The sequence below is a fragment of the Sciurus carolinensis genome, chromosome 3 (genome assembly GCF_902686445.1).
Source record: "Sciurus carolinensis chromosome 3, mSciCar1.2, whole genome shotgun sequence".
NCBI classification, from domain to species: Eukaryota; Metazoa; Chordata; class Mammalia; order Rodentia; family Sciuridae; genus Sciurus; species Sciurus carolinensis.
This window is the reverse complement of record NC_062215.1, coordinates 25102106-25127479: the sequence shown is the minus strand read 5'-3', so window position 1 is coordinate 25127479 and position 25374 is coordinate 25102106. Positions and strand designations below refer to the sequence as shown.

Below are 25374 nucleotides of genomic sequence, written 5' to 3'. Positions count from 1 at the left end.
GCTTTTTTCTTTTTTTTTCCCTTCCTTTAGTTTTTTTTTTTTTTTTTTGGTGCAGGTGTTGAACCCAACGGTGCTTAACAACTAAGTCACATACCCATACCTTTTTTTTAGATATATTTTATTTAGAGACAGGGTCTTGCTAAATTGCATAGGGCCTTGCTAAATTGCTGAGACTGGCTTTAAACTCCTGATCCTCCTGTCTCAGCCTCCTGAGCCACTGGGATTATAGGCACACTCCATGGTCCCTGGCCTGAGGGCTTCTTCATGCCACAGCCTGTCAGTATTTATGGACCCCATACCTCTTGTATCCAGGAGGTGCTTAATAAGAGTTTCTTGCTTGATTGGAAAATAAAGACATTTACAACACCCAACTTGTTGAAATTTTACATCTTTTCCTTTTGCTGGTTCTGTGGGCTCTGCTATGCCATCTTCTTACTCTCTGTTCAAATACGGCCCCCACTCACCGGTTAGCATTTTACATACACCCTGCTTCCATCTTAACACTAGAAGTTAACACACACAGACCTTCACCACTCAAGAAGTTCAACGTAGAGAGTCACAGAACCCAGGTCTACAGGAGTTGAGACCCGTCCCTGACATCAGATTCAAGTCCTAGGAGAAGCCTACCTGGTCTTTATCCTCAGGAAGATATGAAGGGAAAGAGGTTCGCTAAGAGATTGGAAGGCCTGAAATAGATTGTCCATTCTGAGGCATGTGACCTTACATAAAAGGTCGGAAAACGGTCAGTTTTTCCATGGAAAAGATCCCAAGGCTGGGCGGGGGATATAGTTAGTTGGATCCCATGGTTGGTAGAGTGCTTGCCTCGCAAGCCAAAAAAATAAAAAAATAAAAATAATCCAATGATGAGGGGCTGGGGTTGCACCACGTATATAAATCAATGAATAAAATAAAGGTCCATCAACATCTAAAGATTTTAATATAAAGATCCCATGATAAAACAACTGCAGCTGGGGTACGCACTCTGGATTCAGCCACTATGGGCGGAGCCGCACCAGGGGGCTGAGCTAGAGGACTTCAGCTCCGGCCGGTGTGGGTGGAGTTAACTGGTGAGCTGCATAACCCCAGGCAGAGATGATATCAGAATGACAGAAATCAGAAGTCATTCCAGAATCCCCTCAAAATTTTTGTCTTGCGCCTTTACTTCAGCTGAGACTGAGTCTGATGGAGGGGAAAAGAGACCAGTGGAAAGAGTCAAGTAAATTGTACTCAGCCTCAGCAACTTAGCCAGGCCCTAAGCAACTGAGCGGAATTCTGTCTCTAAATAAAATACAAGAAAGGGCTGGGGATGTGGCTCCGTGGTAAAGCGCCCCTGGGTTCAATCCCCTGTGCCCCTCCTCACAAATAATTGTCCTCAAGATCATGCTCAACCAATCCTCCCGACTCCTCCCCTTTTTAATCTTTTTAATTTTTTTTTTCCTTTTTAAAAATTAATTAATTATTTGGGGGCAATGCTGGAAATTGAAACCAGGGGCACTCTACTATCAAGTTACTTTTTATTCTTTATCGTTTTGAGACAAGGTCTCTCTAAATTGCCCTGGCTGACCTCCAACTTGTGATCCTCCTGCCTCAGGCCCTCGGATGGCTGGAACTACGGTGTGTACTGCAAGCCAGGCTCCTTTCCGTCTAACCCAGGACCTCACACTTGCTAAGCAAGCTCTCTACCACCGAGTTAGATCTCCAGTTCCGAAGCAGATCATTTTATAGGAACATTCTAAAATCAATTCAATGAACCTACAGAGCCAAAACCATTAAAGACACAGAATTGAGATTTTTGTCTCCCTTCTGTCAGTCCCATTCCCACTCCTAATCCCCAAACCTACTTGTCACTTGGACCAAAAAGAAAAAGATGCGAGTTTTAACAAACTTTAAGAGACATACAATTCCTACACCACCATATGATAAAGGAAGAATATTATTATCAGTATAATGCACTTCAGAAAAACAGCAAAACAGGGAAAGTAATTGACTGATTTTAATTTATCAAAGGATCAAACTTCTAGATGACAAGGGTCTCAGAAATCTCAGAAACAAAATCAAAAGGCAATGCCCAGGTCCTGCACAGATGGTGTACACCTATAATCCCAGCAACTCCAGAGGTTGAGGCAGAAGGATCAACAGTTCAAAGATGGACTGCGCAAGTTAGTGACACACAGTCTCAAAATCAAATAAAAAGAACTGGTGTGGGGGGCTGCAGTTGTGGCTCATTGGTGGAGCGCTTGCCTACCACGTGTGAGGCACTGGATTCCAGCCTCTGCACCACATATAAATAAAATAAAGGTCCATCAGCAACCAAAAAAAAAAAAAATATATATATATATATATATATATGAATAATTTTTTTAAAAAGAAAAGAACAGAACAGGGACACTGGGCCTGTAATCCCAGAGACTCGGGAGGCTAAGGCAGGAAGATTGCAAATTTGAGGTCAGCCTCAGTAACTTAGTGAAGCCCTAAGCACCTTAACAAGATCTTGTCTCAAAATAAGAAATAAAAAGGACTAGGGATGTAACTCAGTGGTATTAGTGGTAAAGCGCTCCTGAGTTCAATTCTTGGTACCAAAAAAAAAAAAAAAAAAAAAGATTGTGGATATTATTTCCACTGCATCTCTAACACTTTAAAAAGGTCTGGAAATGTAGCCCATCTTTAAAACAAATCTAAAGAAATAAAAATAAATAAATAGAAACAAAAAGTAAAAATAAAGAATTTAAAAATATGAAGTCAAAAGACCTTGGGATGAATTTTCTTTTGCTTATTTCTTTTATTTTTGAGACTGTTATTGTATTAAGCAAATATTTTAAATCTTTATCAATAGATACATAATGTTACTAGTTCAAAATTATAGTGTGATTTATATTTTCAATAGAATCTATTTGGATAAAACAAATTACATTTCAGACATATAAGTAATACATTTAAAAATGCCAAGTGGCTCAAAAGATCCATCCCTGTCCCCTAACTATTTGGTTTCCTCCCAGGAGACAACCAATATTTCTTCTTTATTTTTTCATAATCAAAAGGCATGAACATACATTCTTTCTTTCCCTTCTTTTATTTTAAAAGCTTACTCTTCATTCACTTCTGCGTCTTGCTTATATCTTGGCAAGCATTTCATATCATCACTGGGGAGTGCTTGCCTAGCATGCACAAGGACCTGAGCTACTTCCCTGGCCCCTCACATGCACCTCTTTTCTTTTTTAGCATCAAACATTCTAGTCCCAGGTGCAGTGGCGCATGCCTGTAATTCCAGCAGCTCGGGAGGCTGAGACAGGAGGATCGGAAGTTCAAAGCCAACTTCAGCAAGGACAAGGCACTAATCAACTCAGTGAGACCCTGTCTCTAGATGAAATACAAAATAGGGCTGGGGATGAGACTCAGTGGTCAAGTGACCCTGAGTTCAATCCCCCATACCAAAAAACAAGAATGTTTGCTAAGTTAATTATAATCAAGTTATTTAATCATCTGTTGCAACAAATACAAGTGTTCCGAGCAAGTCAAGGTTCTTATCCATTTGAGAATCGGTCTTGCTCACTAGGACATGTTCTGGTGTATTGTTCACATCGTCATAGTATAGATGGGTATCATCCAATGAGGAATCTCAGAAAAAAATTTTTCTCCTAACAGCATGTGCTATTCTGATAATGGCCAGTGTGGTTACCAAAAGTACAATTTTGATTTCTTTTTCTTAAAACAGTTGATTTTAAAGAATAAACGTTTCCCATTATGAAAAAAAATATTCTATTCATTTATTTATTTATTTAATATTTTTTAATACTGGGAATTCAACCATGGGGTGCTTAAACACTGAGTCACATCCCCAGCCCTTTAAATTTTATTTATTTATTTATTTGTTTGTTTGTTTATTTATTTATTTTAAGTTTTGAGACTGGGTCTCCATGAGTTGCATAGGGCTAGCCTTTGAACTTGGAATCCTCCTGCCTCAGCCTCCTGAGTCTCTGAGATTACAGACTTGTGCCATCACACCCGGCTTGAGCATATATATTTTTTGATACTGGGGATTAAACTCAGGGGCACTTAACCACTGAGCCACATCCCCAGCCCTTTTTTGTATTTTATTCAGAGACAGGGTCTTGCTAAGTTGCTCAGGGCCTCGCTGAGTTGTTCAGGGCCTCGCTGAGTTGCTGAGGCTGGCTTTGAACTTGCAATCCTCCTTCCTCAGTCTCCCAAGCCACTGGGATTACAGGCATGTGCCACGGCACCCAGCTTGAGCATGTATTTTAATGTCTAAAAATATTGCTAAATTAAATTTTTTTGTGAACTGAGCACTTTTCCTTATTAATTTATAGGTGTTCTTAAGTAAAATTAGGCTTTACTGTGTATTTAAGATGATTTTTCCCCAATTTGTCCATTGTCATTTGAATTTGCTTGGTGGGCTTCTGACATAAAGACATTCTAAAATGTTATCTATCTTATGTTTTTAGTCTCTGGGCTTTGTGTCATGTCTCACATTCTGACATTACTTTTTAAACTCTATGGGTTTTTTTTTTTTTTTTTTTGTACTTTAAAAAATATCTAGATATCTGATCTATTTGAAACTTATCTTGGTATGAGCTGTAAGATAGAGTCAACATTTTATCCTCCACAGCTACAGTGATCCCACAGGATTTCTGAATAATCCGTCTTTAACTTGCTAATTTGTCCCATTTAATTTGAAAATCCACCTTTATCACACAGTGAGATTCTAATATGTATTGGGTCTATTTCTGGGTTTCCAATTTGATTCCATTGAAGTACCTATTCATTCCGCAGTACCACTTAGTTTTTATTACTATTACTTATTAAAATGTTATAAGTCACCAGGCAGTCACTCATACCTGTAATCCCAATGGCTCAGGAGGCTGAGACAGGAGGATGACAAGTTCAAGGCCAGCCTCAGCAACTTAGCAAGGCTCTGTGCAACTTAGACCCCGTCTCAAAATTTTTTTTAAAATGATGGGGGATGTGGCTTAGTAGTTAAGTGCCCCAGGGTTCAATTCCCAGTATCAAAAAAAAAAAAAAAAAAAAAAAAAAAAAAAGGTATAATTCACTCTTTTTTTTTTTTTTTTTTTTTTTTTTTTTCCAAATAAGCTTGAACCACATAGCAAGTAAATATAGTAAAGCAATACTAAGGGAATGTGTCCTAGAATTTTTTTTTCCCTTCAACAAAACTGGTGCTCAAGAATCCCACCAGCCCTGTGGTTGTGATCAGTACTCCTCCATCTCAGAGGTGGCCCCTCCAAATTTCAACCAATAGCTCTACCAGGTACCACTGTGGAGCCCTAAGGACAAGAGCCTTACCTGGTCCGGGGTCATATAACTTGGGTATGACAGGATGGCGGATGGTCACAGGGAATTTGGCCACTGAGGACTTGAACTTCAAACTCACTGGAGGAAGAAAACAGGTCAAAGCCTGAGCCGCATCACATCTGGATGGAACTCCACGCTGCCCCCGGGAAGCTGAATTGAGAGGCTCAGGTGAAGGTGGTAGAGTGAGTGCTGGCAGGGACAAGATTGAGGACCCCACAGAGCTTAAGGCACTGGGGCTCCTGACCCTCCCTGGGGCCTCCTGATGAATGCTCCGGAGCTCTCGCTTCTTCCCGGTGAGAGTGTGCCGGGTGGCGCGGGCTGTAGACCCCAGGGTCTGGGTTAAGATTGACCGCGTTGCGTACTCTCTGAAACACCTTGAATACATCACTTCACTGCCTTCTCTACAAAACCAGGACAATAGTGCCTGCTCCATTTCACCTCACAGGGTCATTTTCTGAAGGGGAACGTTTTAAAATCTGAAGGTGGGAAGAACTATTTTTTTAGCTAGCAGTCGTGAGCGACCTATCCCATGTTGTCTTCTGTTGGTGTCCTGGGAATGCACCCATGTGGCTCCTTAAGAGAAAGGGGTTCTTTGGGTTGATCCAGAAGGAAACCGACAAATAGCAGAAATTGTTTTCCCGGGGGTTTCTGGAGTAGGGAGAGGAGACAAATCACTGCCCTTGGAACTGGGAGTCCCCCCACGTGCCCAGGCCAATATATGGATGCACAGACTGGCTCCCTTCTCTCTCCTCTCCAGGCTGAAGGCTGTGCTTTGGGAACTGCAGGGTGACAGAATTGGATGGTGTTATGGTTTGGGTAAGTCCCCCTCAAAGGTCTGAGGCTTGGATACCAGTGGGGGAGGGGGAGGAGCCTTTAGGAGGTGGGACATTGGGAGGGCTTCAGGTATTTGTTATGACAGAACACTAACACAGGTGGTTTCCTCAGCGAGCCCATCCTTGTGTGATGGGAGCCGCATGAATGATCTATTTCCGTCCCTGAGTCACTGGATGGGATCAATGGCAACATAGGAAGAGTGTTGGGAGCAATAACTGGGAAGTCTGGTTTTAGAAACAGGTGCAAATGAAGAATCTTAAACACAGGCAGGCTTCCTGGAGGAAGAAGACTGAGGAGGAATCCCAGGGATATTTTCTAGCTCCCTAGGCATTTGCAATCCAAAGACAGGCTCTCACCCGTGTCCACCCAGTGGTGCTGGTACACTGTGCTGGTGTATGTCACATGCTGGAGGATGAACTGCAACAGCTTCCGGCTGCTGGTTGAAATGATCATCTCTTTCCGGCCTCTGCCGTGCACGACATCACCTGGGACATCAGCGAGGGTGTTCAGTGACCCTAGAGAAGCTTTCAGGGTGACCTAGGGTAGCATTAAGTTTATTCACATTATTATGCATCTATCAATCACCACCATCCATTTCTAGATCTTCTTCACCAATTCCAACTGATTCTTTGTAGTCATTTAACAATAAGTTCCCATTTCTCCTTCCCCTAGCCTCTGTCGGAGAGATGCTAAATGCCAGAAATGGAAAATATCCGTTCTCAGGAAAAACACATACGCAGGATGGCCAGCAGGGGGCAGAGCACAGAAGAGCTAGAGAGACATCTGGGCTAAAGGACAAGGTAGCTGACGCTGTACCCTCCCCACCTATGAAATCCTAGACTGTCTTAGGACTCCTGTGTGTTTAAGGGCCTGCTTCTGCAAATATAGTGTATTCCTTGGTTTGTGAGGTACCCCTCTTCTAGATTTCTTCTTACTCTTCTACAAGATTTGTTCTTGCTGTTGTTTTGTGGTACTGGGATCAAACCCAGGACTTCACACATGCTAGGTGAGCATTCTACCACTGAGTCACAACCCAGCCCTATTTTGTATTTTATCTAGAGACAGAGTCTCACCGAGTTGCTTAGGGCCTTCCTCAATTGCTGAGGCTGGCTTTGAACTTGTGATCCTCCTGCCTCAGGGTCCCGAGCTGCTGGGATTACAGGCGTGTGCCACCATGCCTGGCCTTACTGCTGGTTTTGACTGTTTGCCAACTCCTCCTTGCTCTAACCTCCAAAGGGAAATTTTCAGGGCTTGATCAGAGACCCTTTTTCCTTCTTACTTTATACCTTCCTGCTAGAGTATTTCACCTGTTCTTATAGCTTTAAATACCAATTTTTTGTGAATGGTTTCAAAACTTGTCTCCAGCTCATTTCTTTTGATGATCCAGCTGCCTGGTTGGTGGTCCTGCTAGGAAATTTTGCAAACAACTCGAACCCAGTGTCCTCGACACTGAATTACTGATAGTTTTGATACTGTCAGAAACTACTGATAGATCCCCATTGCCCTATGTTGCACCCCATGTTTCTCCCTGCCTTGTGAATGGCACTTCATCCACTCACCGGCTCAAGCCCCCAAAGGGAAGGCGTTCTTGTTCTCTCCTTTTCCTCTCACCTACAGCCCATCTTGGAGCAAGCCCTGCCAGCTCTACCTTAGACCTGCAGCTAGCAGTGGACCACCTCTCCCCACCCCTACTGCCACCTCTACACTACTCTCTGCTTGTTTTCTGCCATAGTCAAGTCGGTTTGTTTGTTTTTGGTGCTGGCGATTGAACCCAGAGGCACGTTACCACTGAGCTGCATCCCCAGCCCTTTTTGTTTTTTATTTTGAGACAGGGTCTCACTCAATTGCCTAGGACCTTGCTAAATTACTGAGGCTGACCTTGAACTTGCAATCCTCCTGTCTCAGCCTACGGAATCACTGGAATTACAGTTGGGTGCCACTATACCCGGCAATAGCCAGGTATCTTTATGAAAATCAACTGGATTGGTCTATACCCAAAGGACTTAAAATCAGCATACTACAGTGATGCAGTCACATCAGTGTTTATAGCAGCTCAATTCACAATAGCAAAGCTATGAAACCAACCTAGGTGCCCTTCAATAGGTGAATGGATAAAGAATATGTGGTTTATATACACAATGGAATATTACTCAGTCATAAAGAAGAATGAAATTATGGCATTTGCCAGTAAATGGATGGAACTGAAGAATATTATGCTAAGCGAAATAAGTCAATCCCTAAGAAATAAAGGCCGAATATTTTCTCTGATATGTGAATGCTAATTCACAAAAAGGGGAAGGGAAGAATAAGGGTATTTTGGACTAGACAGAGGGGAGTGAAGGGAGGGAGAGGGTATGGGGGTAGGAACGATAATAAAATGAATTGGACATTATTACCCTGTGTGCATACATGATTACATGATCTGTGTAGCTGCACATCATGTACCAGATGAATGAGAAGCTATACTCCATTTATGTACGATGTGCCAAAACGCATTCTACTGTCATGTGTAACTAATTAGAACAAATAAAAAGATATATTAAAAAATAAAAGAAGGCTTCTTCTCTGGGAAAACACCAAATAGCAGATGACGGTGGTGCAGCCAGAGGGCCCGGAGGGCCTGGGGGCCCTGGAATGGGTGGCCACAGCGGCTTCCATGGAGGCTTCAGCAGCAGTCTCCCAGGCCATGGCCGAGGCGGAGGCTGGGGTCAGGGCTGGGGCCGTGGTGCTCGCGGAGGCAAGGCGGAAGACAAGGAGTGGATCCTGGTCACCAAGCTGGGCCGCCTGGTCAAGGACATGAAGATCAAGTCCTTGGAGGAGATCTACCTCTTCTCTTTGCCTATCAAGGAGTCTGAGGTCATCAACTTTCTCCTGGGGGCGTCACTCAAGGATGAGGTTCTGAAGACCATGCGTGTACGGACGCAGACTCGTGCTGGCCAGCGGGCCAGGTTCAAGGCATTTGTAGCCACCGGGGACTACAATGGCCATGCTGGACTGGGAGTAAAGTGCTCCAAGGAGGCAGCTGCTGCTATCCAAGGACCATCATCCTGGCCAAGCTCTCCATTGTTCCCATGCGGAGAGGCTACTGGGGATACAAGATTGGCAAGCCCTACACTGTCCCTTGCAAGGTGACTGGACATTGTGGTTCTGTGCTGGTGCGGCTCATCCCTGCCCCCAGAGGTACTGGCATGGTCTCAGCCCCTGTGTTCAAGAAGCTGCTGCTGCTGGCTGGTACTGATGACTACTATGCTTCTGCCAGGGGCTGCACCGCCACCTTGGGCCATTTCACTAAGGCCACCTTTGATGCCATCTCCAAGACATACAGCTATTTGACTCCCGATCTCTGGAAAGAAACTGTGTTCACCAAGTTTCCCATCAGGAATTCACTGACCATCTTGTGAGAACCCACACCAGAGTCTCTGTACAGAGGACCCAGGCTCCAGCTGTGGCTACAACATAAGAGTTTTTATACAAAAAATAAATAAATAAATAAAATGAATGAAACCTGTTTAAAAAAAAAAAAAGAAAATGTGGTATATATACAGAATGGAATATTACTCAGTCATAAAAAAGAATGGCTTTATAACTTTTGCCAGTAAATGGATAGATCTGGAGACTACTATGCCAAGAGAGATAAGCCAATCCTCCCCCCAAAAGAGATCAAACTTTCTCTCTGATATGTGGACAAACAGTAAGGTCATGAGCAACCACTGTCATTGGATTAGACAAAGGGGAATGAAAGAAAAGGGAGGGGGGACAGAAATAGGAAAGACAGTGGAATGAAATCTGACATTTCCCATGTACACATATGAATATACCATAGTGAATCTCCACATCATGTACAACCACAAGACTGGGATCCTAATTAGTATAAGATGTACTCCATCTTTGTATAAATTTGTCAAAATATAACTCTATTGTCATGTGTAATTAAAAAGACCAGGTAAAAAATCAACCGTAATCCCATCAGCTTTGGAGGCTGAGGCAGGAGGATTGTGAGTTCAAAGCCAGCCTCAACAGACTAGCAAGGCCCTAAGCAACTCAGTGAGATCCTGTCTCCAAATAAAATACAAAAGGGGGCTTGGGATGTGGCTCAGTATTAAGTGCCCCGGGTTCAATCCCCAGAACCAAAAAAAAAAAAAATTTACTGGAATGTCACTGTTGCTGAAAATGTGAGTCAATCAATAGCGACTCTCTGAGAATCAAGTTACTATGGGAGAGACTGAGACAACCTCCTGCCTTCGAGAACCTGGTATTCCGGTGGGGAAGAAGTCAACAAGCACAGAGTCACACACACAGTTCCTCAGGTACAGATAAGGGCAGAGCTCAGTGGTAGAACACTCTCCAGGAGTCCCTGGGTTCCAGCCTTCCACTACAAATAAACCATGTAGAAAACAAAACAAAACAAAATGCAGTGTAATGAGAAAGTGACAGTAACGAGGTTCGGGGTTCGGGGTGAGCTCAAGGGGAGGGGAGACAGAGAAGGCCTGTGGAGGACAGAATGAGCTCACTCATCTCCATTCCATGCTCCCTCTGGATGCACAGGTGGGAAGCCAAAGTCACCTTTCCCCCAGGTCCCTCTTTCGGGTTCTGGATGAGAGTACAGCCCAGCCGTGAGATGTCCCTTCAGAAGACCTTGACTTGGTGCATTCCGTAGGGAAAGAAAGGAGGACACTGAGCACCTTTGTCCTGCCAGCCTGACCCCAACGGAGGCCCTCCAAGGCAGCACCCACGACCCTGCCAGCAGCTTCCTGTGCAGCAGAAACGGCAGCTGCCGTGGTGGCCCCGTGCTTTTGTGTGGCCTTGGGAGTTCAGCCACTCCCAAGGCCAAGGAGATCTTGCTTCTACACACACAGCCTACCTGCTCGCCCACCTTGGGCTTGTGTGACATTTCATCTGGACAGGGGCAAGGACAGCAGGATGCCCAGTGCAAAAAATGCTGGGAAGGGGACTCTTACCTTATAGACTGGGACCTCTGGACCTTCATACTGGAGACCTGGAGGATGCGGGGAAAAGGACAAAAAGTGCCGTTTGAGAAGTTGCCAAGGCTTCCTGGTGCTCTCCCCTAACGACACATGCTTGAGAGACCCTACAAGTGTCACCAGTTATCCAGTGTGTGGGCTGACACGACCCCCTCTCCCCCAGAGCTGTCAGATGGGGCCACAGTCTTTCTCAAACCCAGTGTTTCTAGGGCCTCCAGAACTCCTCCCCAGCTTTGGGTGCCAGGAATTCACTTGACCCCTTCCAGGTGACTATGAGCTGAAGGGAAGGCAGCAATGGAAACAATGACTCGTCCTTAGATGAGGGACCTGAAGTCATCAAATTCACAGATATAGGAAGGAGAAGGGGGGTTGCCGGAGGCTGGGAACGCGGAGTTGTTGTTAAATGGGAATAAAGTACCAATTGGAGCCTGGTATGGTGGTGCCCGCCTATAATCCCAGCAGCTCCAGAGGCTAAGCAAGAGGATCGCGAGTTCAAATCCAGGCTCAGAAACGTAGCGAAGCCCTAGGTAACTCATCGAGACTCTGTGTCTAAATAAAATATAAAAAACAGTCTGGAGATGTGGCTCAGTGGTTGAGCGCCTCTGGGTTCAATCCCTGGTACCAAATAGAAAGTACCTATTTGGAGGGCTCAGGGTGCGGCTCAGTGGTAGAGTGCTTACTGAGCATGTGCAAGACCTTGGGTTCCATCCCCAGCACTGTTAAAAATAAAAATTAAATTAAAAATTTCAGTTGGGAATGGCAAAGAAGTTCTAGAGATGTCTAGAGATGAATGATGGTTGTACTATAATACGAAAATACTTAATGCCACTGAACTCTGCAGTTAAAAATGGTCAAAATTATAGTTCGTGTTATGTATATTTTACCGTAATTAAAAAGTATCATCCAAAATAGAAAAGCATTTTTTAATTGGCTATTCAAAAGCTGGACATGGTGGTGCACACCTGGAATCCCAGCTACTTGGGAGGTTAAGGCAGAAGGATCTCCAGTTCAAGTCAGCCTGGGAAACTTAGTGAGACCCTGTCTCAAAATAAAATAAAAAGGGCTAGGGTTGCAGCTCAGAGGTAACTTGCTCAGTATGGGGAGACCCTGGGTTCAATCCTCGGCACCACAAAAAAATAAATAAATAAAGCTATTCAAAGCCATTATCAATTCACTCCAAATATATTTACTTTAGAATCTCTATTTTTATAATATGTCTAATTCTAATTCAAACACACTTCTTTATGCGGCCTGAATAAGCTTACTAGGCTCTCACCATCTAGAGAATTGGCAACACAGTTGATTTCAGGACTGGGTTGTATTTCAAAGGTAGAGCGTTTCAAAAGCAAGGATGGCAAGAACCGAAAGGAAGGGAGCAGGCTCAGCTGGATCAGGGACTGAGGCTTCGACATGCTTCTCCCTTCCCTTTGTCCCATCTGGGAGGCTCAGTCACAGCTCTAGCACCTGCCTCAGGCACTCTCTCATTGCTACCTGTTTGACATGTGACTAAATAATTTGGGTCTTGCTCGTTAATGTTGGACCTAAAGAGGGCTCAGCTGGCTTCATGAGACATGCCCCTTCCCAGGTGTCATTGCCACCCAGCACATACTTGCAGGGTTCATGATGGGACTGTCGACTCAAGATGCCAAGAGCCCACAGCAGAAGAGTCCACCACCAGACAGGCCCACAGAATCCACCATCTCTGCACTGGGGGAAGACGTGTGCACACGCAGGCTCGTGCCGCTTGTCTCTTCTGGTGATCTTGCACTTGGTTTTGAAAAGGGATGGGATGCTGAACTAGAGGAATGCGTAAAATTCTACCACGGAGGAAGTTTTAACCAGCATAATCAGCTTTTCAAAATGCCTTCCCTAGAGACCAGCTCACACACTGCCTTTGCCCTTCATGCTGGAAGATTCCATAGAGTCAGCTTTGCCCTAAGATTCTTAAGAGACCCACTGCTTTCTGTTCTCTTCTATATTTTCTTGGTTCCCAAGGAAGACCACAGCTACTAAGGGCGATTCCCAATTGTGAAACCAGGGAGGCTTCTTGAACTGTGCTGTGTATACAGCAGGCATTCAATGAATGACTTTTGCTCTACCCTTTGCCTAAGAAGAGTGAGAATAATGCCTGCAGCCTCCTAGGAGGTTGGCATACCTACCTGGGATGAGAATGGTGTGCAGGGGCATCACCTCTACTCCGTGGACTGGGTACCCAAAGGGGATGTTGGGCTGAGCCAGCAGGGGTGGTGGGCGTGGCAGCCCTTCTCTGCAGGAGAATGCAAACATGAGCAGCTGCCCTGATGCTGGTCCCTGGAGGGTCCTCAAGGTGGTTCCTGCACACACAGCTTTGCCCTTCCCATGGTGAGAAATCAAAAGTACATTGTTTCTGTCCCCCTCCCCATATCTTTATTTTCACCCCTTACCCAGGCTCTATTCCACAAACGTACTGAGGCAGTATACAACAAAGCAAATGAAAATGAAAAATCACAATAAAAAATGAAGTTATTAGACCGCAGGGGCCAACCCTCCTGCAGTAGCTGAAAACCAACATTATATCTGAACTTCCTGGTAGCCAGATATAAAGTGATTGACACTCAGTATACTATCACCAGGGAGCTGCAGATCCATTCCTAAAGGGAAGGAAACTATCTCCAGTGCCAAACTCAAAAGTAACTATATCACAAGAAATTTGATAATGGGTGGTTGTTATCTCAATATTTGTAAAGCAAACCCAGTAACTATTTTTATGTTTTGTTGTAATTGTTGATAACCTTCAGTCAAGGGCAAAAGTCTACCAATCCAGGAAGAGAGTCCTCGAGGCATGAATGCGCGGTTGAAATGTAACTTTTAGGGATACAGTTTAACTATGCATATCACTGAAATTACCTTGGGAAAAGATTAGACTACTCCAGTGAATATGCATACAAATAAGAAAAAGTTAAAATTTTCAAATGAAAAGGGGCATAAATAGGCAATTAGCAGATGAGAAGACACAAATGACAATAAACACGTGAAACTTGCTTCACTTCAATATTGATCAAGAAATGTGGATTTAAAAAATAATGAAATACTTTTCTCATTAAAGTTTTGTTTAAATTTGATGAAAGCAAACACTAGTTAGGTAGAGGACGTGTAAGTTACCACACTCACCCACTCCTCATGCAAGTGTGTACCAATGTAGGTCCTTTGAGAGTAATTAGGCAGTATCTATTAAAAGTAAAAATAAGGGGCTGGGGTTGTAGCTCAGTTAGTAGAGTGCTTGCCTCACAAGCACAAGGCCCTGGGTTCAACCCCCAGCACTGCAAAAAAAAAAAAAAAAAAAAAAAAAAAAAAAAAGCAAACGACTATATGATCTAGCCACAGGTCAGATGTGAAGTAAAAAGAGAAATAGAGGTATGTGGAAAACAATAAGATACGCATAAGGATGTTCACTTCAGAATTGTTTAAAATAATCATCCTAGCTGGGTGTGATGGCGCACACTGGTAATCCCAAAGACTCAGGAGGCTGAGGCAGGAGGATTGTGAGTTAGAAGCCAGCCTCAGCAACTTAGCGAGGCCCTAAGCAACTCAATGAGACCCTGTCTCTGAATAAAATAGAAAAATGAGCTGGGGATGTGACTCAGTGGTTAAATGCTCCTGGGTTCAATCCCCAGTGCCAAAAAAAAATAAATAAATAAATAAAAATAAATACAGTGTAATGAGAAAAGTGGTAACAGAAACACTCAAAACTCATCACTTCCTAAGTATCTTACTATAACCTCTGATCTCGAAGCTATTTACATCTACTCTTTCTGTGTGGTGGGGATATTTTGTAATTGTGACCTACTGTGTTTCTCTTTCCAACTCCACATTCAGTAACATCACACTGGGAACTTAAAATCAGCTATGGTGTAGGTATTTCCACCATGGAAACTGGCAAACACTCCAAATGAGGGTAGCCCTGTCTGGACCATTGTTAAACATTTAATAACACCCCCAATAAACAACACTCACACTCATGAGTATCCTCTTTACTTTTAAAAACACCAATGATTGTATATTGTACAAACTTCTTGCATCTTGCTTTTAGTAGAGCTCTGTCCCCTATCAATGCATCTAGATTTACCAAATTCCTTTTACTGCCTGAAACTTCTGTCCTCACAATCGCTCCTCTGTGCTGAGGAAGTGAACCACACTTACCTTCCTGACTGCCAGGCCTGTGCTAAATTGGAGACACAGGATTACACAAAGCTACTAATAAGAACACTAACCCACCTGTTCAATAACAAATATAAATCTGGGCTTTGACTGTTACCTTGTCCTTGAATATTCTTTTCTCATTTCTCAGGTATGGAATCCATTCTCCCTCCTAAGATCTACCGTGTCACTCCCTCTATAACTACTGTGTTAACGCTGAGCTTTGAGTCAAACTCTTGAGTTTCCACCCAATTTGTTAAACACATGCCCACATTCACTCACTATTCAACACTGGGTTCCGTCACCTGTGTCACCATGGTGGCACAAGGAAAGTGTTAATGTGAACAGACACTTGATTATAGGGAAGGATGCACTTTCAACACTGTAAGCTCATGGAGTGCAGGATCTGTATTAGATTTATCTCTGTCCCTAACTCACACCTTGCCCAAAGCAGGCATTCGATATAGTCCATGCGCTAAATAAGAAAGATGTGAGGAACCAGGAGGAACTGAGCATCTCCCTGCCCAGCTATCTTTGTCCTCACCGGCACAAGACCCAGTACACATGAGATTTTTTAAAAATTTTTACTTTCTTTCCTCATCTAATGATTACATTATGATTTTGGTATGGAATAATATTCACTGTGTATGTTATTGTAACTATGTTCACCTTAATCATGAACAAGCCATGGACTATTTTTGCCAATTGCTACATTCTCTTTGTCAAACTTAATCCTCCCTGTTTGCTTAAGTTTTCTGTGTGGCATGGATACGTGACCTTGGAACTCTGAGCCAATAGTTGGAGTCTCTCAGTATATTTAAATGCATCAGGCAGTGTGCCTGTTCACCACTGTCATAGAAGTGTCTCCTACCGCCCTATTTCTGCCCCTCTGTTGACCTGAGGCTTTGCTTGCTGCATGACTATCTTAACCACCATCCATGTCAATCATTATTATTGGGCTCTGTTGGCTTCTGTTTATACCTGTATTGCCTTGTATAATCCCAAGAGCCCATTTCCATAAGGAAAGGAGGGGACGATGAGGACATGCCCGGGAGCTTCTCCAGCTTCATAGGTTTCCCCACATGGAATCAGTCCCTTCTGATAATTCCTTTGCCCAGCTCCCTCCACCTCAGCACCCCACTCCACGACCCCTTAGCCTTCCCCTGCCTCTCCCCATCTCACCCCCTGGGACTCTTCAAACCCCCTCTCTGTTCCTTCCTTCCCCACTGTGTGCCTACCGCATATTTGCATACCTGGGGTGTTCCCTCCTGTAATGACCAACAGTCCCCATCTGCCCAGGGTGGAGACAAAAGCCGGGTTCCCATACAAGCATGTCCCCTGTGTTTCCCCTCATTTTACGCACACTTGCGAAGGCTTTCTTTGTGTCAGGTCTTGAGTCTCTGGGTACAGAGACGTCATGAGTCAGTGGCAGAAAGAGATCCAGAGATGATCAGACAAATGGTCTCAAGGGACACAGGCAGAGGGCATTGTGGGAGGCCAGGTTCTACTTGAGGTGAGAATTTGTCACACCAATGTATGACCATCTGCATACTTAGGTTTGTTTATTATTTGCTTATTCATTTATGTTGCAGTACTGGGGGTCGAACCCAGGCCTTGCAAATGCTGGGCAAGTGCCCTGCCATGAAGCTGTGTCTCCAGCCCCCACTGTCCAGAATCTTAGGATGATCATGATGAGTGTTAAATCATATTTGTTATTACAACTACAAAGCAGATACAGTTTTAAGCCCTTTCCATCTATCAACTTCGTAGATCCTCAGGATGACTCTAACAGAGAAGACTTAGCAGCTTGCCCAAGGTCACTAGCAGAAGGTAGAGGCTCCAGGCCCTGAGTGTGGCTGGCCTGCCTCCCACCGCCCAGTCCCATTGCTCTGCACACAGCCAGGTGTGCCATGTTCAAATCCATGGCAGGATCATCTGTGTATCCCACTGGCAGTGTGGTTTTCAACACGCCCTTCCTACTGGTGCCTGCATCTCTTTCCTGGGGACAGCCTCCACTTGAGTGTGGTTTAGGGGGTAGCCGTTCACTCCAAAAATCAAATAGGGAGAGATCTGACTCACTCCTTCCCTTACTTTTGATTAATGACTTAGGCTTAGTTGACAGAGCACTAAGGCAGTGACCTGGGGACAGGATATTGCAGAGTTAATGACAACATAGGCAGCAGAAGGCTATTGGCCTGTCAGCTCTTGTCCAACTTCCCAGCCTGCCCATCTTGCCATCTAGGGATCGGGTGAGATCCCAGAATCTTTCCAACCAATTCCCCCTTGATATCAACCAGAGAATCAATTTCCTCCTTTTTCAATTAATAGTCATAGTTGATACACCTTGAGGTTGGCACCTCTTTTATTTTAAAAAAGTGACACACCCCCTTGCACAAATGGCAGGTGGACTGTATGTTCCCAATATATAAATGAATAAAACAGCACAACTTGGTAATGAGCACAGAGTCACCCGCTGTGAGGTTCTACCACCAACATCACCCTTAACAACTAGTCTCAAAATACCTCCATTCCCTTTTTCTTCTTCTTTTATGAGATGTTTTATGCACGCACACTCCATAAATCTTCAAGTGAGGATCATGTCCTGGATTCCCTTCTCATCCATTCCCGATAGCTCCTCCCAAGAGAAGGAGGTCCTGCTTTTTCTCTTAGGACCCACTCCAACTCCCAGACCCACCATCCCCTATGGTCCGCCTTACCTCCTCTGAAAGTGTTCAAATTCAGCCTGTCTCCTTGCCTGCACGGCTGGGAGGTCGCTGTGGTTATAGGCATCCTGCAAGTTATAACCTCTTCGCCCTTTGGAGGTTACACATTTGCACTGCTGTTTAGGGAACAGCCTAGAACAAGCGAGAGGGCTGTAAACATGGGTTGGGTGGGAGGGAACCTGAGGCCTAATCCAGTGTGTCCCTCACTCTAAGGATCTCCTTTCCCACACACAGCTGTCCTAACTGTCCTAACTGGGTCAAGACCCTGGACTCCTCCAGTAGTGGCTCTTCACGGAGACACAGGGAGGGAGGGAAGGGGAAGGGAGGACTAAAGACAACCCCCCTCCTCTCTCTCTCTTGCAAGGTGGAGCTTGCAATCCTCCTGCCTCACCCTCTCAAGTTGCTGGGATTACAGGCATACACCACAGCACCTGGTGTCGCCCCTCTTGAATTGTCCCCTGCACCTATCCTTTTTCATCCTGAGAGCCACAGAAACCTCAGCCATGTCCCAGGGAAGAGGGCAGAGTGACAGGAAGGCAATGTCTCCCTTTAGTCTTGGTCTGTAGGGCCCTCCAAAGTTTTTAAGGGATTTTGCTGAGTGCTATATAGAACAGAGACCAGGACCTGTGGACCAGGCTCTTTCCTGGTTCCTACAATTGGGTATCACTTTAGCAAATCAGCAGAGGTTCAGGAAGAAAGGGAGCTCTCTGTAAACTGGGCATAGCCAGGCTTAGTACACCACAAGGAAGAGAGAGAGCGCGGGAGGGCTAGGGTGGCTCACCAGATCCCATCATAGGAAAACAGGTTCCTGATGCTCTCCTTGGAAAGAAGCGTCAGTGGCAGGTGTGCATGGTCTGACTTGAAGCCACGGAACACTACCGGAAGGGACACACTTCTGAACATAAATAGAACAATGCCAAGTACCAAGATGAAGGCTAACGTCTTGAGAAGCCACGGAAATCGAGAGCTGATGGAAACACAAAAAAAGCAAAACACATGAACAACTCTTCCTTTTGGGTCTTTTTCTTATACTAGGCATATTGATCTGCAATGAAGGAGGCTCTTTCCATCCTTTTCTTGAGGCTTCCTTGAAGATGCCTTTGCAGAGGCTGCCTGCAAACCACAGGTTGGCCTTAGTGTCTGTCTCTTTCTTGGTGCAGTTGTGAATTCTGCCAGTCTCCCAGACATCTAGCTTGATGGGACACCGTTAGAGCAAGAACTGCTCTGCCCCAGGGTTGGATATCTCCTGGCCAAAGGGGTGTCCTGTCAGATCTTCAAAGGGGAGACTCTGTCCATCCCCAGGTCATAAACTAACAGTGCTGAAACTTCCTGCCACATCCTCAGTGGCCAGCAGCCTCCACCCTCCATGGGCAAAAGGGGCTGGAGGGCCGGGCAGAGGCCAGGTTCTCTTTGGTCATTTTTCTACAGCCCAGGCAGCTTTTCGGGAATTCTTTTCCAATTTAAGGCTAGTGTTCTCGACCACAGTAAAATAATCTGCAGCTGCCTGGGGCCAGGCTGAGAAACAGTGCTGGGAACACTTGCGCTGGGTTTAAAAGATTTAAATCTTTTTAACCCTTTCTTCTGGTGGTCGGCTATCCTTGCACACCATAGGCAGTGTCTTTTGGCACCTTCAAATTAGTTCCTGACAGTTCAGACCTCTTATCATGCAGCTGCATAAATGCCTGTACATACAGAATTTCTTTCATATACTTTACCCCTGACAGATCAACTTCAAAGTCAAGATTGTATAAGAATCCAGAAAAACCATTCAAAGGTCAGATTGTGTAACAGTAAACTGTCTTTCTCTTAGACAGGTTTATGCCTATAGGTGGCCCATGCAGCCAAGATCCCTCTGCTCAAGAGTACTGACTGGTAAGACCAGTGCAGCATGGCCCATGTCTTAAAGGGCCAGGAACAGACAAAAACAGGAGGACAAGAGAGGATCACTAAAAACAGGCTGACAGACAGGAACCTTTAAAACAGATAGACTTATTGTGAACCGAGCTGCTATAAACATTGATATAGCTGCGTCACTATAGTATACTGATTTTAAGTCTTTTGGGTATAGACCAAGGAGTGGGATAGCTGAGTCAAATGATGGTTCCATTCCATGTTTTCTATGGAATCTCCATATTGCTTTCCAGAGTGGTTGCACCAATTTGCAACTCCACCAGCAATGTATGAGTGTACCTTTTTCCCCACATCCTTGCCAACACCTATCGTTGCTTGTATTCTTGATAACAGACATTCTAATTGGGGTGAGATGACATCTTAGGGTAGTTTTGATGTGCATTTCTCTTATTACTAGAGATGTTGAACATTTTTTCATCTATATGTTGATTGCTCGTAGATCTTCTGTGAAGTGTCTGCTCATTTCCTTAGCCCATTTATTGATTGGGTTATTTGTATTCTTGGTGTAAAGTTTTTTGAGTTCTTTATAGATTCTGGAGATTACTGCTCTATAGATGAATGGATAAAGAAACTATGGTATATATACACAATGGAATATTATTCAGTCATAAAGAAGAATAAAATTACGGCATTTGCAGGAAATGCGTGGAGTTGGAAAATATCATGCTAAGCGAGACAAGCCAATCCCAAAAAACCAAAGACCCAGTGATTTCTCTGATTAGTGGATGATGATACATAGCCAGGGGTGGAAGGGAGGCAAGAATGGAGGAAGGATGGATTGTATAGAGGAAAATGAGGGATGGGGAGGGTGTGGGGTAAAGAAAAAGTAACAGAATGAGACAAACATCATTACCCTATGTACCTGTATGATTACGCAAATGGTGCAACTCTACTTCGTGTACAACTAGAGAAACGATAGTTGTACCCCATTTGTGTACAATTAACAAAAAAAAGACCTGCACATACAAATTTCTTCTACTTATTTTACTTTTGACACACCAACTCCAACTGCAAGATTGTAAAACAATCCAGAAAGCTTTTCAAAAGCCAGATCCTTACAGTAAAGCGTTATCTTAGACAGGCTTGTACCTATAGGTGGCACTTTCTTCAACTCACTTTACCTCTGACAGACCAACTCCAATTTCAAGATTCTACAAAAAGCAACACTGAGAGAGACAACCAGAGTGGAACCCCAAAACCAGGGTGAACGGCTGGGAACCTTTAAATTGAGTAGACAAGATCTTCCCAAAAGACTACCTACAGGATCAATGCAGTATTGGTCACATCTTAAAAGGGGCACTAATATATACAAACAAAACAAAAACACAGACAGACAACCAGAGGGAATTCACAAATCCAAGGCCAACAAAAGATGAGAACCTCCAAAAGATCCGAAGGAAGTTAATACCCCTAGATTCTCGAGTCCCACTTAACCATGACTCCTACACCAGTGGATGTGTACATCTACACAGATGTCCCCAGAAAGAGGGACCAGACGTTCCCACAAAGAGGAACCAGATATGTGGAATCAAAGGTCTCAGCATGCACACCAGGGGACATACCAAATGGCCAAGAGTGTTGTGACTTTACTGAGTTCAGTTTCCTTTTCTCAAAGTGGACCATGATGGAGAAACCTGTACCATTCAGGGAGAGAAGGCAGGAGTTTCCCGAAGCAAAAGGAGCTTTGGCAGCTGCAGGGACAGTCCCTCAGTCCCTTCCTTTACTCACAGGAACAGCTCCTCTGGTCCAACCATAGGCAAACTCACCTAAACTCTCCTAACTCTCCCGCAGTTGGTTCTCAACAAGTTCACCCGCCACCTTGCGTCCTCAGCACGGAAGTGGGGTTCCTTGGAAAGCCAGGCCTGCCCAAGGAAGCTGGAGGGCGGGCTGCTCTCAGATCCCACCTGGGGTACCAAATTTGTTGCCAGAAGCTCAGTCCTTGTCCCCTTGGGCCGATCCACTGACAAGAACATGGTTTTGAGAAGAAGGAAAAAGGTGTATTGCTTTGCTAGCCAAGGAGAAACACCGGGGACTCTTGTCCCAGAGGCTGTGATTTGGCCCATCCAGAGGAACAGGCAATTTTTAAAGAGGTGATTTGAAGGTTACATCCCCGCGTTCTGTATGAGAGTTGTAATTTGCTTGTTAATTTGGGAGATAGTCATTTCTGAGATCTGGTACTATCCCCAAAGTCTAAATTACTTCGTTGCTAGGGTGTGTGTGTGTGTGTGTGTGTGCGCTCAGGACAGATAAATCTGCCTAAAATGGGCAAGAAAGGTAATCCTGTTTCCCCTGAGATTAGGGAGGAGCAGGGAGAGAGGAAGGAAAAGAAACATGTCTGTTTTAAAAATGAGTTGCATGGCAGAGCAGCAAGGGCTGTATGCACAGTATCAAGCGGACCACGGTTACAGTCTGAGAGGCTTAGGAGTTAAGGGAACCTTCCACTTTTAGTCACAGTAGACTAGGCAATGCAGACCAATCTCATCACTGACGACAAATAGTAAAGCTGGAACACGCACTCGTGTGCACATGCATGCGCGTGTGCGCACATACACACACACACAACCTGCCTCAAAGTATCAGAAGGCTACCAAGATAGTGGGGGGTTGGGGAGCAGTCCCCTAGGAGGCTCCCAAATAACTCTGCCTCCAGGGATTCACACCTTTGTGTGAATCATCATCAACATGCACGTAGCATATGCCATTTCTGAGATTGGCTTCCTTCTTAACAGTGACCAGTCCTTTGGGAGTTGTCCTTGGCAGAGTTATTTTCACTTCCTCTTCATTTGCTTCCCTTCCTAACCCTTTTGATATCCCCTCCTAAATCTAAAGAGAAGCCCCACCTAAATGGTTAAGAGGTTAATTGCTCAAGTATCTTTCTTTAGATTTGCAGAACCCAGTCTGGAAACCTTCAGATAACATCAGAAGGTGTAACTGCATTTCCATGTCTTTTCTTTTCTTTTCTTTTCTTTTCTTTCTTTCTTTCTTTCTTTCTTTCTTTCTTTTTTTTTTTTTTTTTTTTTTTCCCAGGGATTGAATCCAGGGGCACTTAGCCACTGAGCCACTTCCCCAACCCTTTTTTTTTTGTATTTCATTTTTCTTTTTGTATTTCAGGGTCTCACTGAATGGCTTAGGGTCTCACTGAGTTTCTGAGCCTGGCTTTGAACTCAAGATCTTTCTGCCTCAGTCTCCCAAGCTGCTGGGATTACAGGTGTGTGCCACTAGCCAGGCAGTGTAATTCATTTTTAATTGTTAGTTGTCCGAAAATGAAAAGAAGGAGCCCATCTCTGTTGCATATGCCTGTAATCCCAGTGACTCAGGAGGCTGAGGCAGGAAAATCACAAATTTGAGGCTAGTCTCAACAACTTAGAGAGTCCCTGTCCCAAAATTTAAAAATAAATAAATAAAATAAATAAATAAATTGCTGGGGATGTCGTGGTAAAAAGCCCCTGGGATCAATTTCCCCCCAACACACACACAGAATTTTGTGCCTGATTCCAGCTGTTCATAAATGGATTCATTGGCATCAGTTTGAGTGTGAAGCCTGGGCACTGAACCCTAGCATTCTCCTTTTCAGTCATCCATAAAGGAATAAGATAGGGTGAATGCTGGAGGAACATTGGAATTCAAGCTTTAGCCAGGGACATGAATAAATGCAAGGGCTGTCTTCCTTCCCTCATTTCCCACATTCTCTGTTCAACGTGGGCTTCTTTTTATTTTTTCTTTTTATTTTTTCGGTGGTACTGGGCATTGAACCCAAGGCCTTCTACTTGCGAGGCTACCAACTGAACTATATCCCCAGCCCTTGGGCTTCTTTTTAATGTTCGTAAAATGTCATCTCATGAACACTTTTTTGCATTTTCACAAGATGACTTCCTTGTAGGCGTTTAGGGATTGTTCTAGAGTTTTGAGATATATAAAGAATATAAAGAAAATATACTTTGGGGATCAAAAAGAAAGCACAAAATTACTACTTCTTCATAGTTTATAAAAATTAATTTACACTTCCAAGTCACTTTTCCCCGTTAATTATTATTATGTTAGCGCTCTGGGCTATGGAGCAGACTCTCTCACTCTGCCTTGTGGATGTGCGCCTGAATTTGAAAACCAAATTTTCGAAATCCCAGGCTCTGAGCAAGCCGCGGAACGGACAAAAATAGCTCCTGAACTGCGCAGAGCCTGCGCGCCGGGGAACTGAATCCCTCTGATCGCCGCTTGGTCCTGGGTGCAGGAAAGAGGCCCTAGCCCTGGCCAATACTTCCGCGTTCCGAGCTGGGAGCCCCCAAGGTCGAATCCCTTGCTCTAATTCCCCCGCGACACATTCCCAGACTCGAGAGGTAAGGTCCACATCGAATTTGCTCACGGAAAAATCAGTTCCCGGTTCGTTTCTGCGGGCTCAGCGTTGAGGACCCAACCCCGAGTGCAACCGCTTCCGAACCCGTGGACCCCTGTTGCTGCTGCTGCTGCTGCGGCCACCTACCCCGGAGACGCGTTGGGCTTACGCGGCCCCGACTCTGCTCCTTCCCGAGACTTTTCTCTGCTCCGGGGATACTCACCTGCAGAAAATCATTCCGGATCACGCCTCTCTCCGATGGCCGAGATCGTGGGGCCAGGCAACCACTCCACCGACCGCCCAGAGCTGGTACGGGCTCAAGCAGGTTCTCTGGGGGCCCGGCAGGTGTAGGAAGCCGCCAGAGCTTGGGGCGGTGCATGCCCAGGTCCTGGATCTTCCTGTGCGCCCAGGTTGTTCCCGGCGCGTCAAAAGTTGTTTGTGGTTGTTTGGATTGGTTCCAGCGGACTTGCGGGTGCAAAGACCCGCCAATGACCCACGCCCGAAAGAACAACATAAAGTAATTATACTGACCTCTGCCCTTGTTTTTGGTGCTTACTAGCTAGTAGTGGACTCGACCCTAAAAGCCTGGTCTATGTCATTTCCTCAATACAACAGCCGTAGGCGGTGAGTACAGATATTAGTCCCAGGTTTAGGCTACGTGGGATAACCAGCTAGTAAGTGGAATTCGAACGGAATCTAGGTGACCCTGAAGCCCCCAAGCACTTTCTGTCCCCCGGACCCAGGGCTGAGAAAACAAGATGCCTTCGCTCTGCTTAGTGGTCTGAGTGGAAAGTCCAGGGACTCTCTGCTAGGGACAGTGTATTCCAAGTATTACCCAAACCTCAGGATCGAAAGGAACTGGGTGAGACTGGGCAGGAAGCAGGGTCGCGTCTCCACTTCCCACAAGTCCCCGTCCTTCTTTTGTTGCTCCCAGGTATCCATTCCAGGATGAGGGAGCCGGTCGCACCCAGCAGGTAACGCCCGCGCCTATACAGCTTCCTTACTTCTGCCGTGACAACCCTGCCTGACCCTGTATCTACCTTGGACAAGCCTGTATCTACTGGTGAACGGGTTTCCCTTTCCACTTTACAGAG

The 25374-nt window shown here is 44.9% G+C and overlaps 1 protein-coding gene and 1 pseudogene across 1 annotated transcript in view; one reads left to right on the top strand and one right to left on the bottom strand.

Moving 5' to 3' along the window:
• Window positions 1-24517, bottom strand: part of B4galnt2 (beta-1,4-N-acetyl-galactosaminyltransferase 2) — a 29956-nt gene extending 5439 nt beyond the window's left edge. The window contains exons 1-8 of the mRNA XM_047543793.1: window positions 24504-24517; window positions 24249-24335; window positions 18822-19007; window positions 18035-18172; window positions 13301-13407; window positions 11118-11155; window positions 6516-6696; window positions 5317-5403 (exon numbers count right to left, since the gene is read on the bottom strand). Of these exons, the coding sequence (XP_047399749.1) occupies window positions 5317-5403; window positions 6516-6696; window positions 11118-11155; window positions 13301-13407; window positions 18035-18172; window positions 18822-19007; window positions 24249-24335; window positions 24504-24517 (838 nt within the window). The remainder of the gene's footprint in view (window positions 1-5316; window positions 5404-6515; window positions 6697-11117; window positions 11156-13300; window positions 13408-18034; window positions 18173-18821; window positions 19008-24248; window positions 24336-24503) is intronic.
• On the top strand, window positions 7334-9619 carry LOC124981080 (40S ribosomal protein S2-like; annotated as a pseudogene).
• Window positions 24518-25374: the final 857 nt, after the last annotated feature.